The following is a 17,028-nucleotide window of genomic DNA, read 5'->3' on the forward strand; positions in this document are numbered from 1 at the left end:
CATTTTTTCTGATTTTAACGGGAGAGGATACTAGCCTGCTGAATTGCCAAAACAGAAGCCTTTCTTAGTTTACCCTTTTAAAGGAGTTTTGTTTTGAAATAATTTTAGATTTACAGGAGAGTTGCAAAGATAGCATAGTGAGTTTCCAGTACCCTTCATTCGACTTCCTCTAATATTAACATCTTACGTAATCATGGTATATTTATCAAAATCTTAGTTTACTTTTAAATAACATTTTTGACTTACTCTCATGAAAAGGAAGATACCTGAACTCTGACAGCAGTCAAAGAAGCTAAAGTTTATTAAAAACCAGAAATTATTTCATCTTAATTTCTGTAACTTTTGTTTTAGCTGGGAAAAGAAACAGGAGCCAAAACCTTAATCTTAAGTGACACCATGGTGTCCCAGTTATCTAAAGTGGCATTGGATTTCCGTGGCCTTTGAGATGGGATTCCAGGTGCCCAAACAGGGCCATAGGCCTCCAAACTCTAGGTTCCTATGCAGACAAGATGGTAGATACATACTCATTTAAAAATTGTGTCCAAGAATGGATACCAAGGAGTATAATCTAATCTCAGTGTTAGCCTGTGAGTCAAATCACAGCTCATTCTGGTTTTTTTTAACACCATGAATAGATAAGAAATGCTCTAGTCCTTTCTTTCCCTGGTTATGAGGCACTGCCAGCCTGTGCTTTCATGATAAATCTGCTTTCTTCCATTTCTCATTGTGATATGATCTGTACCATGAACTGGTTTCTGTTCATCAATCAAAGCCCTGTTGGACCTCACCTCTCTGAAGCTTTCTGTGACCTCTTACTATTTCTTCCCCTCCTGAGTATGTATCCTACAAACTTCTATCATTGCAAATATATTGAACCTCAATTATTGTAATTACTTGTTTACATGTCTATATTCCTCACTATATTTGAAAACTTTTCAAGAAACAAGCCATGTCTTATTTATCTTTGTATCCTTAGTAATTACCTCATTATATGGAGTACAGTAGGCACTCAACAAATGAGTAAATTTGAAGCTGCCCTAACATATCTCCTAATTGTAGATACGCTAACTTTCTCCTTAAGTTTGCAAGCTTCAACTGGAATGAAAAACATTCCAAGTAGAAATCCTTATGTCTGTGTTTCCCAAAGTGTGGTCCATTGACTGACTACTACCTACATTAGGACTATTAGGGAAATTGTTAAAAGGCCTTACCACAGACCTATTAGATCTGAATCTCTGGGGAATGCCTCCTAGATCTCATTATTATTAATAATAAGATCTGCGCTGATGTTTGAGAACTACCAGCTTGAAAGAAAAGTTCCATTAATCCATCAGTTTCATTATTTCCATCTCTTTCCATAGAAGTTTTGAAGTGAGTATAATCAATGATGTGACAATAAATTAAATTAAATGACAACATGTTAGTTTCAGGGAAAAGGAGACTTCTGGTTGGTTTAGTGTAACTTGCACATCAAATTGGATTCTGAGATACAAGCCAGGTAGCACCAAAGAATGAGGCAAAAGAAAATAAACATTTCTCGCCATAAAAAGGAAAACAAAATGCCAGTTTCTCAGAAGAGACCATTTCCCCCTACATTTTTAAAGCAATTTCTCGCTTGAGATTTACGTCAGAGCAGTGTATGATGGAATGATCACTATTTTCAGTTAGATTTTTGCCAAATAGATGTTTTTCTAGTGAGTAGAATATGATGTAGGCTCAGGATATGCACTAAGGTTGCCTGGACTGTCATGTCGTTATACTGTTTTTCTTTGGACAGGTTGACTCTAAACAGCCCTTTCTAGTTTTCCAGTAAAGGTACATCTTCACACAGCTTCTTAGATAAGCTGCCTTATATCACTTGTCACAGTGGGGCCAACTCGAAGTTATAATCTCTAACAAGTACCAAGAATGCAGGTACAAAGCATTGCTGATTGAGGGTAGATTTATGTTCTTTGGAAACAAGAGGAGCAGTTGGTAATGTTGACATTCTGTTTGTGAAATTTGAGAAGCCTAACCAGCAATAGTCTCTGGGTAGAATCATCCGGCTCTGTAACAATGTAAACAACAGACAACAATCCCAACAACAGCCAATATTTATGGAAGAGCTACCACATAGACACTGGGTACATGCTCTCTTGGTCCATTTTAGGAACCCTAGGTTCTAAGTGACATTGCCCCCATTTCACAAACGAGGAAATACACTTGCAGAGGTTAAGTAAATGATGCAACAACCTCACGTAACTAGTGAGTGGCAGAGTCAGGATTAACACCCAGGTTTATCTGATGCTAAAGCATGTGAACACTTCAGAGTACTGATCCACACAGAATAAATATAGTGAAAGGAAAGACTCAAGAATGGGGTAATGGAAGATATCTGGGCCTTGGAATCATGACATCCAAGCTCCTTGCTAACTTGAGCAAAGTAGTAATTTCTGGTCTCAAGTTTCCTTTCTGTAAAGTAAGGGATTGAATTACATGACTTCTGGGGTCCAATCCAATTTAAAGTCAATGATTCCTCTTCTGACAGGACCAAAGTGAGCAAAATCTACTCTATTTGAAATAAAAATACAGTTTTTGCCGTTCAACTTTATATTGCTTCAACCTCAAAGATAAAGATGAGACATGGAATAAAGAGCTGCAATCGTCTTCACATGTATTTAAATCATTGCTTTTGTTGCATAGAAATTACATTAGCCCTAGAACTAACATTGATAACTATTATTTGAGTGATTTCTCTGTGCCAAGCACTCTTGTAAGAGCCTTAAGTACATTAGCTGAATTTATCCTCCTATAACTTATGAGATCAAGTGTATTATTAACCCCATTTTACAGGTGGGGAAATTGAGGCACAAAGAGACTTAAGTGAACTGCCTGTAGTTACACAGGTAGTAAGTGGTGGAGCCAGGATTTGTACTAAGGCTGTTTGCTCTAGACTCTGGAGCCCAAGCAGTTTTCTCAAGAGTCTAGAGTTTATGTTATTGGCCAGTACATTAAGTTTCCTCTAGAATATGCATGCCTTGTATAGTCATGGAAACTTGTATGCATTCATGGAAATGAATATACTAATTAAAAATTGAAAGTCATATATTTGATTTCTGAAGGAAATAACTGAATGCAATATTATTCAAATTCCATATCGCCATAGAGTTCTAATAGCTTTCCCTGATAATTTTTGCATGATTCAAAATAGTTACATTTCAAAATGAAGCCCAGTGAAGGCCTGGCCTTCTCTGTCTTGCATAGTGCCTGGAAAATCACTCAACGAATCTTTGTTGGAGGAATTAATGCATTAAACAGAAAGAACTTTTCCTCTTTGGTGTATGTATGTTTGCACTTGTGCATCTCATTTTAATACTTAAAAAGTGAAATAAAATCTTACTTCAATTAGAGTATGCAAATTTCAGCTCACAACGTCTCCTTTCAAACATGTGAACATTATATTGAATAATCCAATTATCTTAAACGATTTAAGGCAAATCTTTGAAGCACATTTTTCTTCAAACCTGTAATTAAAGAGGGCCTAACTGTTTTTTAATTTAAACTATTATCTAAGTGCTATAATCATTATATAACTCTTTTTCCCTTAGAGATCTTTACTGACAACTCTTCAACCAAAGGACCACTTTACCATTGTTTCTTGAAAGTACTACAGAACTCTTTAGATGAGAATGCAACATAATATCCCCTTAAGTCAGAACAAATGGGTCAAACTCTTTTCTTAGAGCATGCATCCTATTCATCATGCAGATTTAATTTTCCCCTTGATTGCCCCCCAGGATATCAAAGGTTTATGTCTTTTTCTTTTGTTTGGCTTTTAAATACACAGTGTACTCATGACAGCAAATCAAACCTGTTAGTGGCATCACAAAGTAGAACTGATGCCGGGAACAGGACCACTGCAAATTTGATTAAAATTGCAATCACTGAGAGCACAGCACACATTGGGGTGTTAAATACCTCTCTCTGTGGCATTTGTCATATTAAGAGCTGCAGCATAAACAAAGGAAAAAGCGAATCAAATGTTGTGTAAACATTACATGATCACTTACACTACTCTGGACACACTAAGGAAAGAAGGCAGCCAGAAATCTAGCATTTTTGAAACCAGTCCTGATCTTATCGTTTTGTCTATTGACATTTGCCTGCATACCATATATGGTATATATATTATATTTTATATATATTTATTTAATGATTTGATTTGGTCGTTTGGAATTCTACTTGTTGTCTTATATACTGCGTATGTCTGCACACATTCTTCAAAAAAAAATGCCTCCGATATACCTGGTCAGCTCTAAGGGTATGTGGTGAAGCCTTTCAGCCGAGCAATGGACTGGCAGTACTCAAGTGTGCTGACAAGTGATGGAGACTCATATACAGAGGCCACTTAAATTTGCCAAATGGCTGGCCTTCCATCCTCACTCCCCAAAATGCCTCTCCCAAGTGCTGACACAGGCTTCTGCTTTGGAGGCCCCATGCAAATGAGAAGTTGTTTAAACATTAGGGAAACTTGCAATAACACTCTACCTAAAAGGGCTCTGTTCTTGTTCTTTGTCTGCTTCTAGGGCTTTCATTTGCAGCTTTGTACTGGTGCCAGCCAACCACTTCCCACTGGTATTGCTGACTGAAAACCATCCCTTGGTTCCAGCTTCACTTTTGCCCAATCTTTTCCTAATGGCTTAAAGCTCCAAGGGTAAACAAAGTAATAGCAAATGCAATCAACAGGGAGCCCAATGCATTCCAACATCCATCTATTTTAATTTGGATCTTAAGTATTCTTCACTCAACCAGTTTCTATACACAAAGGAGGATTCTGAATGTAGTAAGATCTACACTCGGCTCAAAATAAATAAATCATTTCATAATAGGTAAATCAAAGAATATAAAGGAAATACAAGGGAAATATGTGAGAATATAAGGAAAATATAAAAAAAAATTATATATTTGTAAATTTTTAAATGGATCTTTCCCAATGATTAAAAAACTTGTAACACTGACCTCTGGCTATAAAACAAGAAGAATTACATTATCATATTAAAAGCATTTAATTTCTGTGATATAGTGTTTATTAGGCACATTTTTTAAAGGGAGAATATCCCTCTGGTCAAAAACAAAAGTAAAATCAGAATCTTACACTCCAGAGGTCATCTAAAGCCTCCATGATGGCAGCCTCTCCATAATGTGTGATAAGACATTTCATTGTCCTGTCACTCTGCCATTGTGTCTGTCTTTCTGTCCTTTAGAGTACTCAGGAGAAAACTGTTTTAGTAAAGATACATGGATCATTCTTTGGATACATACCATACCTAACAGAACATGAAGCAGATTGGAGAAACACACACAAGACTCTTGACTTAGAAGAGAATTCTTTCTACAGGGCACTGAAAAGTCACTCTGTCTCTGTTTTCAATCTAACAAAGCTAATATGCAGCAAGTATAAATGTTGGGGGGCCGGGGAAAGACTACATGGAATCATGCTACTGAACATGATGTTTTCATCTCTGTGAGGAACTAATTAAAAGAAATGATCTCAAGCAGAAGGAATATTTCTAGTTAAATATACGGAAATCTTTATGAGCCAATATGAGTGATTTATCTTTGTTTTATCGTTGTATATTCATTCTCACATTTGGAGACAGCTAAGAAATGGTCTTACTAGAAGCGGAAGCCACAAGCCAGGTGTGATTGATTGCCTTTAAGACAAATAAGACAAATCTCAGTTTCAGAGATATTAAAATGCACAACAAAGAAACAACAGCAACGATTAGCCAATGGTGATTGTAAGAAACCAATGACTCTGAGATGCATCCCATTTTAATATTTTAAAATATTTTAAAAATTAGAATCTATAAAATATGATACATAGATTTCTTGGGCCCTCATCATGTCCTGCCATGAAACCACTCCGAAAGCCCATTGTCACAGAGGGTAAGCTTTTCAAAGAAAGAGCCTCCACAGTTGTGAGATTGACAACTCCTTTCTGCATTGCAGGTGACTATGGAATTTGGGAAACCACAGAGACTCCCCTGCCGGTGTCAAATCACTATACCTATATAGTTCTCACCTAGTAGTACTTCACTTTTCTGTGGAAACTTACCTTTATTTTGCTTTATGATAACACCCAATCAAGTGTAGAAAATGTTCACCGAGAAATCAGAATCCAAATTGAATTTTAGTGTTGGATCTTCTGAGTCATTATGAAATCATAAATTCCAGGTTTCTGCCCATAAGTGAGACAGGCGAGTCTCGTGGGGGAGAGAACCCACCAGTAGCTTTGGATCTCTGAATCTTTTCACTTCCCACTCCATCGTGGTGGCTCCCTTACTTATTCTTGCAGGCCTCAAGCTTACTTTTTTTATGGATTGATTCCTTCCCTAAGGAAATGGCATGTTCCATATTCTGTTCACCAGGACCTCACCTTCAACCTTAATTCTTCAGCCAATAGCCAAATGTTGTGAATATTTAATCAACATAGGGATTAATTGCCTTTGACAAATTTTTCCTATCCCTCAGTTGTTCTAGAACAGAATGGAGCAACAGAACAGTAAAAATATATATCAAAATAGTGAACAGAAATGTTGATGTCACTTTTATCAAAAGTGATATGTTTGGAAAAAATAACTTTTTCCAAAGCCTAAATATATGTATTAATTCTTCCTAATTATAAAGGTCTCTTTTGAAAAAGCTCAAAAAATATAGAGCTGTATAAAGTGTATGTTAGAAGTTAACCCCTGTGTAATTCTATATGCAGAGATGATGACTATTAACAATTTGGTATATATACTCTAATGTATAATATATAACACTATTTGTTTATTTGTTTTTGCCTATAAACTTTTTATTTTTACAATTTTTTAAATTAGTTTCAGCTGTACAAAACAACATAGTGATTAGACATTTATATACCTCACAAAGTGATACCCCAATAAGTCTGTTACCTATCTGACACTGTACATAGTTATTACAATATTATTGACTATATTCCCTATGCTGTACTTTATATCCCTATGACTATTTTTTAAAAATTATAGTTGACATTCAATATCATTTTATATTAGTTTCAGGTATATAGGGTAGTGGTTAGATATTTATATAATGTATCAAGTGATCCCCCAGATAAGTCTAGTATCTATCTGACACTATACATAGTTTTTACAATATTATTGACTATATTCCCCATACCGTCCTTTACAACCCTGTGACTATTTTGTAACTACCAATTTGTACTTCTCAATCCCTTCACCTTTTTCTCCCAGCCCCCTAACCCCTCTCCCATCTGGCAACCATCAGTTCTCTGTATCTATGAGTTTGTTTGTGCTTTGATTATTTGTTCATTTTGTTTCTTAAGGTTCCACATGTAAGTAAAATCATATGGTATTTGTCTTTCTCTGTCTGACTTATTTCACTTAGCATAATAACTCTCTAGGGCCATTCATGTTGTTGTAAATGGTAAGATTTCATTCTTTTTATGGCAGAGTAATACTCAATTGTATAAATGTACCACAATTTCTTTATTCTGTCATCTACTGATGGGCATTTTGGTTGTTTCCATATCTTGGCTATTGTGAATAGTACTACAGTAAACACAGGGGTCCATATATCTTTTCAAATTAGTGCTTTGGATTTCTTTGGATAAATACCCAGGACTGGAAATTGCTGGGTCATAAGGTAGTTCTATTTTTCATTTTCTGAGGAAACTCCAAACTGTTTTACATAGTGGCTGCACCACTTTGCAATCCCACCAACAGTGCATGAGGGCTTTCTTTTCTCCACATCCTCACCAACCCTTGTTTGTTGATTTATTGATGATAGCCATTTTGACAGGCTATCAAAATGTGATAACTCATTGTGGTTTTAATTTGCATTTCTCTGATGATTAGTGACATTGAACATCTTTTTATATGTCTGTTGGCCATCTATATGTCCTCGTTGGAGAGATGTCTATTCAGGTCCTTTGTCTATTTGTTAATTGAATTGTCTGGTTTTTTTTGGTGTTGAGTTGTATAAGTTTTTTATAAATTTTGGATGTTAACTCCCTATCAGATGTATCATTGGTAAAAATCTTCTCCCAATCATTAGGATGCCTTTTCATTTTGTTGACATAACACTGTTCTTTAACTACTTTTCACTAATGAACACATTAATATTTCCAATGAGTTAATATTTCTAAAGAAGTAGAACTCTACCTTGCACATGGTAAGCACTATGTAAATACTTATAAATAAATAATAATAAAACAGCAAATAATTATATTGTGTTTACACTGTGCCTATATTCATTCATGTAATCATTGCAACAACCTAATAGGTAGGTGCGGTTTTTTTTGCCCCTATTTTAGAGATAAGGAAACTGAGGCTCAGAGATGGGAAACAGACCCAAGTCACATATGTGGTGGATAATTTTAGAAGTCAGTATGTACAGATTGATCTCATTCTTTTTAATGGCCACATGGAATTTCATCACATATTTTTTCAGTCCCCTACTGATGCAAGTTTAAATTCTTTAAAAATTTTTTACTATTATAAATAACTTTTTGATATTCTTTTTTTTTTTAAGATTTTAAAGATTTTAACAGGACTTTATTGGGGAATAGTGTGTACTTCCAGGCCTTTTTTCCAAGTCAAGTTGTTGTCCTTTCAATCTTAGTTGTGGAGGGTGCAGCTCAGCTCCAGGTCCAGTTGCCGTTTTCTAGTTGCAGGGGGCGCAGCCCACTATCCCTTGTGGGAGTCCAACCAGCAACCTTGTGGTTGAGAGGAAACGCTCCAACCAACTGAGTCATCTGAGAGCTCAGCAGCAGCTCAGCTCAAGGTGCCATGTTCAATCTGGGACTCGAGGAGTTGAACCGCAACCTTGTGGTTGAGAGCCCACTGGCCCATGTGAGAATCGAACCGGCAGCCTTCGGAGTTAGGAGCACGGAGCTCCAACCACCTGAGCCACCGGGCCAGCCCCACTTTTTGATATTCTTGAACATATATTTGTGTAAATACTTTCTTTAGATAAATTACTGAGACAAATCTATACACAATTTAAAGTTTGATTTTATAAAAACAAAAACAAAATACCCCAAAAGACCTCCACTAGGCTATACCAAATTATAGGAATAGCTGAAAGTGCTGGCTTCCCTAAACCCTCTCTATTGCTGTCGTTCTAATTGTTGTCCTTTATAAGTAATCTGTCTTTAATAATTTAAGATCACCATTTTGTCTTTGGTATTCATTATGATGCATCTGGGTGTGAAACAATTTATATATCTTCTTTTTATTTTTACTGATTGGGACTTGGTATGCTTCTTGCACTTGACAAGTTTTTCATCAGTTTTGGCAAGTTCCCAGTCATGATTTTGAGTACAGCCTATTGTATTTTCTCTAGTCTCTCTTTCTGTAGTTCATAGCCTTAATTATTTCTTAAATATAATTTCATCTTTCCTGTCTCTCCACACTGAATTTGAAATTCTGAAGAACTGACTTCTAATGTATGAATTATCTCTTTATCTCTAATATACCATTACTTAGCCATCAAATTTTAATAGTAGTCATATTTTTCATTTAAAATTATGTTTAATTTTTTTTATCAGAACAGCCTTTCTTTTTCCTAATGTATTTTTCTTTGTTTTTTGTTAATTTCTCCAGCTGGCAAATCCCAGACTTTGCTGGCAGTATATCAAACTTACGTGAGATACAGTCATATGTGTTGCATATTCATTCATAAGAAGACCTATTTCTTCCTCCCTCACACCTAGAATTCAGGTAGAGACAGACAAGCCTCTGTGTTGTCTTTCTGTGCCCGTGGATGGAATTTTTCTGGTCCATCTTTTCATCTCTGTGCTTCTCAGCTTTATGCAAGGACCTCAATGCTAACCTCCACTTCACAGAGATTCAAGACTTTGCCTCCTGTCCCTTAAGAGTCTTAAAACCATATTCTAGGTTATAGAGGTGGGCACGTCTCTTATTACCTCCAGGACAATGCAGAACCAGCTCGTGAGCTTACTGCTCTGTTTTTTAAATTCCTATTCATTTCCTGGCCTCTGGAGATTTACATTTTATTCTTGTGAGTTATACAACTAACCCAGCATTTCTGGATGTTTATAGTTGGAAGATTTTCATCTTATCTTGTCTGTCAAAATGCTGGAGTGATAAGTGTTTAATCCTAGGTTTGTGTATTTGGCACATAAAGATTCTGTGATTCATTGCTTCGACCATTCTCTGGCAATCTGCTCAAATCCTTTGCCTTATTTTCATACCTGGCAAAACTCCAATGCTTGTATCTTGCTTTTGGATTTAGCTTTCTACTTTTTCTGAATGTATACCTGGACTGCTGAGCAATGCTGGGGAAAAAAATGCTGCAACGAGGCAAATTGACACCACTTGATATTCACGTCCTGTTCTCTACTTGATGTCACCCAGGAATCCTGGTTTCCCTTGTGAGTCATCTCTCCCATTCCCCACGGCTATTTTAAAACCTTCTCCTCTCCTCATCCCTCTCCCCTCCTTTACAGAAGTGTTTTCAGAAGATAATCTTACTTTCTACTTCCTAGAGGAAAAAGAGACCATCAGAACAGAGCGTTCTTAAATTCCATCCACCAAACTCATTGATTCCTTTCTACGGGAATACATCCCTCTCTCCATTCTTCCTGTTACAAGGGAGGAAGTTCCTTCTTCCTGTCTAAGTACAGTGATCATATAATAACTTATCATCAAAGCCTGGCTACTTTTGAAAGTAAAAGAGGGACTCTATTAATAATTATTCCAGGACAACAGGTGTAAGCCAGAATGTCCTGGGAAAACTGGGACATGTGGTCACCCGCTGTATAAAGTTCATCGCATCACTTGTCCCCTGAATGCACATCCATTTTGCCTTGTCAAACACCACCGATATTCCCTTAATTATTCCCCTTCTCTCTTGTATGTTCAAATTTTCCTTCTCTCTGGGCTCATTCTCATTTATATTTTAATACTTTCAATCTTCTAAAACAACACTACCTCTATGCCACATATACCTCCAACTACTGCTCACTTTTTTGACTCCACCCTTTTCTCTGCGAAATTTATTGAAAATTTCGTCCATACCCAACTCTCTATTTTTTCTATTCTCCACTATTTACAGAATTCTGGTTTCTTCCATAGTCCTCCTCTGACACTATTCTTGACAACGTCATATATGATAATCTTGTTTTTTAACAGAACAGACAGGATTCAGCATTACTTAATTTCCGAGTCACCTCTATCTGTGCAGCCTTGAGTTAGTTATCCTCACTGTTCCTCAGTTTCCTTAAATGGCACAAAGATAGACCCTTCCTCACAGACTGTTAGTGAGAATTAAATAAAACAATTCATGTAAGGCATTTAGCATTTTAAAATGTTAGACATCCCATTGCTTATTCTTTTAGAAAAACATCCATGTTTGACCATGCTTCAGTGAGATAGTTCCATCAGTTATTTTGTAGGACACTGTCTGAACCTTGTAAGATAAGACAGAAGGGTAGAATATCTTTGCAGGGCCATTCCAGAGATCCAGAAGCCTGAGGATGACAATCTGAAAAGACAGCTTGCCTTCTGTGTTGAAGGGTGTTTCTTTTATTTTTGTTATGGCACCTAACATTTACTAAACATGCTGTACCAAATCTATGGCCTGCAATGCTTATCCTCATCAGAAGCTAGCAATGGCCAACAAAGTCCTATCTTTTCCTGGCATACCCATTTGCAATAAGTGTAGCTCAGTATCCGATGGCACTTATGGCATTCTCATTCTAATTTGCTCAAACTAATTTGCAGAGTCACTGACACAATACATAACAAATGCTTATTTTCCCTGGCTGACTATGGCCCAGATTCATCTTTAACCCTCACCATTGCCAACCTAGCAGGCGTGTGCTGGCACTTTTGAGATTCTTCTATGCGCTTCTCAGTTGCTTTTCACTTGTTCTGAACAAGTTGGTTGAATTGGCCCTTCCTTTTAAATAGGTCATGTCTACATTACATTTTGTGGAAATGCCTCAACACTTTTTTAAGTGGAAGCCAACCTTTCTGAGCTTCAAGAACCAAAACAGATTTGCTGTCATTTTTATGTTCTAATAGTAATAATTATCATTGATGCCATTTACTAAATGCTTATTATGTACCAACAACTGTGGTAAGCACGTCACAAATTTTCATGCATATTGGCTATTTGAATAGGGTCTAGGATGGGGTAGAAATAGACCTGTATGTTAAAATGATCATCTTACCTACTGTTAGAATAACTAAATATTATGAGCTCTCAATACTAGCAGGTTTAATAAATCCTCTAGCATTTATTAACTGTTAAAGTAATGAGTATGACCATTTAAATGTTAGGAAGAAAGAAGAGAGTATTCAGATTTACTAATAGGCATGATACAAAAATTAAATGGCAAGACAAGACCAAACTGTGTAATTGGACGGCAATTAATTGAGCTTTTTGATAATTTTCTCTAGGCCAAATCTAGAGCCAGTGATTTCAATATCTATGAAGACAGTGACCTAAAAAATCAGTAGTATATATTATAATATAGAAAGTAATATACTGAAGAGGAAAATCTTTGTGATATTGTATACAAATGGATAACATTAATTCTGTATCATTCCATATATAGTTCAACAAAACACTGAATCCAGGCAGAGATTCAGTGTATCTAAGTGTGTTTGTATGTTTATTTTTCACTGAATAATTAATATCAACTGGTTGTTGCAGCCTGAGCTTTATATAGCATTGATAATTTAGAAGATACTAAATTATAGCAAAACTATGCTGAAAATACATCTTTTTTTATATCTGACAGCCACTATTCCCACCAACCACATTCTTTTCCATGAAGAGCTAATAGGAATTTTATGAACAGTTGATGTAATGACATAATAAAAATGTTACCTCAAGTAGAAGTAAATATGGAAAATGAGATAATTAAAGCTGTGCGAGGAAGATGTCGCTAGGAAATAAAAAATAATCTTAAAGGAGCTAATAGAAAACTGTAAAATTGAGAAGGAAGAGATGTCGTAAAGGATAAATTTTGTCTTAAGAATAGGATGGAATCAAAGTAAGCTATGGGGAACCCTAGAAGTTTCCCCCAACTTAACTAGAATGTAATTGTGTAAGTGTGTGACAGTCTACTCTATCAATCAGATAAAAGCAGAAAAATAGGTGATGATTCTTATAGGTAACACTTATTGAGTATTTACAAAGGGCCAGACATGCTGCTAAGTTCTATCAACATTTTATTTCATTGAATACTCACAATAAACACTATTGTACAGCCGAGAAACCAAATAGGTTAATCCTATGGCTTATCACAAGAGCTGGGAAGAGTTTTGTACCCAGTTTATTCACCTAGCACAGGCGTGCTAGTAGTTTCTACTTTTAAGCAAAATGTGATGTAATTTTAGGTCAAGAAGGATCCCACAACCAAATAGACAGAACAGCTAGCCCTATCTGGATTCTGATTTCTCAGGTAAGACATTTTACAAGTAGTTGTTGAATTAATTGACTATAAATGCACATTTTAAAAAATGAAAAAATATTTTGACAATGTGACTCATAGAACTAGGACCAGTTTTCGTTGTACGCTTGGGGGTCACTATTTTACTTTTCTCAACCCTTTGTGATAGAATACAGTATGCAAAAACATTTTTTTTCCTTTGATATCTTTTTGAAAGTCATATCTGTATACCACAAAAGATCAAATGAGTGTCTTCAAATTTATAAACAAGGGAGAATTGTCTAAGCCAGGCAGAAGTTCTAAGGTGGTATTCTACTGTTTTCTTATCATAGTGAATTTAATCTGTTTTGGTCAAAATTACCAGTGATTGTAGATAATAGACAGAATATGACCTGTTCTACTAGTGAAATTTTCTTTCTCCTTTCAATTATTCTTGCCATGGTCTTGACCTCATAGTCTAGTATCTGGAAGAGTTGAGGGAACTGGCCTACCAACATCTCTGGTTTTGCAAGCTAAAGTACAGCCTTCACAGTAGAAGGTGAGGCCCTCTGATAATACTGTTAGGGGAAGGAATGCAGCTCCTTACCCTCTACTTCCAGCTTCACCAATTTGGAATATGCCGTCCCGAGGCTGTTTTTTGCCACACATCGATAATGTCCTGCATCTTCCTTTTGCACATTATGAATCCTTAAACTCCCAGATTCAAGAACTGCAATGCGGGAATTTTCCTGCCAGGGATAGGGACATGCATTTTTAAATGTCCACGGTTCTCTCAAGGACACATTTGCCATCTTTCATCATGTTATTGTCATCACTTTTATCATCAAAAATATCATTTGAACATTTATTTGGCACTTACGTATAACATACAATATTAAATGAGATAGTACAAGATTACCTAAATTAATTTTAATAATAATCTCATTAAGATATAGTTTATTTTTATTTTATTTCATCATATGATGACACCAAGGCTTATCTGATGTCCTAAAAGTCACTTCCAAGTCTGTTTGATTAAAAGCATTGCTTTTTACTACCATATTTACTGCACACCCTATAGAGTATCCTGAAGCTAATATATGCCCTTTGAAAAAATGAAAAGTTCTATAAATAATACAAAATTTGGTTTGTGAAGTTAAAATACTACATTTTCCTAGTCTTCTGGGACTCTAAATGCAGTAACACACATAGACCCATCCTTGCTTTGATTGTTGGAAATGCCTCAATATTTATAACAAAAGGAAAGCCAGAGAATTAAATAGATTACTGTAAATATTTAACAATATGTGTTTTATTTTAAATAAAACAAAGCTAATTGATTGTATACTTTATTTCAATTAGTTGACGTATATCAATATCTATGTATTTCCCATGGAAGATTCTATTATGTAGGTATTAGACACAAAAGCAGTACAAAATAAGTATGTGAACAATAAATTTTGAATTTGACTACTCTTTATGATTGAGGTATTTGTCAAGATGTTTGTTTGATCACCAGTCTTGTCTTTACTCTTCATGTTCTAACTTCACTTCAGAGTATTCTCTTTTCTTCCAAACCTTATTTCTCTCTTTCCTCCTGGAAGCTGTTTGTCAGGTCTAAAGCCTGGTTCCGTCTTTTTTGTTTCTTAAATCTCTAAGAGTCAGTGTTAAAAAATAAATGTTCAACCAACCAATGAACCAACAAACCAACCAACAAAAAAGCCTCTAGTTTTGCTTTTGCTTTGCCTCCTTTTTCATCCCTAACACTACTGGTTCCCATCTCATTTTTTCCATAGCCAGCCCCAACTAGACTGCCTTACAATTTGCATATATGGAAACAGAAATATTTAAATCTGTTTAAAATGTTGTATATGAAAAAAAAATCCTTATAATTGAAGTTTGGAAGTGTGTAACTGAATTTGCAAAGAATTATTGTATTTGCAAATATGTGGTAAGAACATGTTTTCACATAATAATCACTTACCCTGAGAGCGCTATCTCCCTTAATCCATGACACTGATGGTTTGGGATTGCCCATTGTAGTACATGGTAGAACTGCCTTTAATCCTTCTATTATTTTTACATTTATGGGAGGACGAGTTATTTTAGGTTCTAAAGGAAAATAAAAATTCAAAATTAAAAAGGCAATATGGCTTCATTAAACTTAGAGTTTCTAACTTTCTATTTAATTCTAAATATCATTGTAAAGAGTACGTTTAGGTATATTACATTATAAATTCACCAAGTGCTGAGACAGATTTTTAGTGGATATGAAACAGAAGACATTTTGAAAAGCTTAGGTTATATCTATTTTGTTAATATCTTGAAAAACACAGATTCATGAAGCATTAGGAGTTTGAAGTTATAGTATTCTTTTCTTTGAAAGGTAGTTAATAAAAAGGTGATTAAAATAAGCTGTCTCCATAACAATCCAAGATTACTTAATTCACAGAAACAGATATGAAACACTTGAAAAAAATCTTTTAAGCTTATATTTTTATGTATTTCTGAATTATGACTTACTTTCCCTTTAGTTTTCATCTTAATTTGACTATTAAATTTGATGATTAAAAATTAGATAGATTTACCTTCTAGAAAGTAAACCAGATATTACATTAGTAATCAGAGCTCTTCTGTCACAGCAAACTGAGGTAATATACTATTCAATGAAACACTCTTAAATTAATTCTTTCAGAAGAAACAGTTTATGTCAGATCATTTTTATTATCTAATATCATACTCTCAGAGGAAGAAGATATTAAATCTAATATATAGAAGAATCAACAAGTTCAGGACACAGTTATTTTACTACTCGAAACATTCATAAAATAATAAAAACTAAATTTATTTCCTTCGTAATCTTATGTTACAGATGCAAAACAGAGGGCTGTTTGTGCAGAAGAGACTACTGATAAATAGATGCATTTTCTTTCTTTCAGGTCATGTGCCATAATCAGTTACTTTGACAGAGGAGAGCCTAAAATACAGATTTTTTTCTTTCTACTTCAACTGTGTGTTTGTGCATGTGTGTTAGGGGGGTGATTTGGTGGTAGTTGTAAGTGATATTTGCAAAAACTGCATGGTCTGTTGATTTTTAACCTAAGTATTTATTGCCATTTCGAGTTGGTATGGCCCTGCCCTGTGGCAAAAATTCGGGACAGGCTTTAGAAAATGTTATCAGTTTATCACGTTGCCTGCTATCTAAAGCATACCGGTCCTACCGATCAATAGCAGTAAATAATGACCAGACACCTCAGTTGTGAGTTGGGTGATCCTATAACTGCTGGCAAAAACTTAGCTTAGGAGTTGATATTCCTGTGATATGGTTAAAGAGAGTGTTATCCATTCCTTCTACTGGGTTCCCTGAATTGGTCCCTGTGGCAAACCTAAGTCACAAATAATGTCTTAGGCATGAACCCTTTCTTGAAAGCAAATAAATCCTATCTTCTCAGTGAAATAGCTCTGTTGGGTGAGTGGTGAGGAGACCCCTCTTGGGAAATTGAATATAAAGCAAACTAAGAATAAATTGAGTCTTGATGTGGAACCATGGACCATGGATTCCCCACTCTGAGGGAACATACGTTGGGTGGAGCCATGGG

At 35.5% G+C, this 17,028-nt stretch overlaps 1 protein-coding gene across 4 annotated transcripts in view; it reads right to left on the minus strand.

The window, feature by feature from the left end:
• MUSK (muscle associated receptor tyrosine kinase) overlaps window positions 1–17,028 on the minus strand; it is an 83,722-nt gene that overhangs the window by 53,616 nt on the left and 13,078 nt on the right. For 3 of the 4 annotated variants that reach the window (XM_019749523.3, XM_019749520.3, XM_019749519.3), the window contains exons 4-5: window positions 15,414–15,541; window positions 14,037–14,178 (exon numbers count right to left, since the gene is read on the minus strand). In XM_019749523.3, the coding sequence (XP_019605082.3) occupies window positions 14,037–14,178; window positions 15,414–15,541 (270 nt within the window). Of the gene's footprint in view, window positions 1–3,957; window positions 3,988–14,036; window positions 14,179–15,413; window positions 15,542–17,028 lie in introns of all 4 variants that reach the window. The other variant, XM_088792910.1, reaches the window with a different exon arrangement.

Source organism: Rhinolophus sinicus, chromosome 16, assembly GCF_057876585.1.
Source record: "Rhinolophus sinicus isolate RSI-liver-muscle chromosome 16, RSI-T2T, whole genome shotgun sequence".
In the NCBI taxonomy this organism is placed as follows: Eukaryota; Metazoa; Chordata; class Mammalia; order Chiroptera; family Rhinolophidae; genus Rhinolophus; species Rhinolophus sinicus.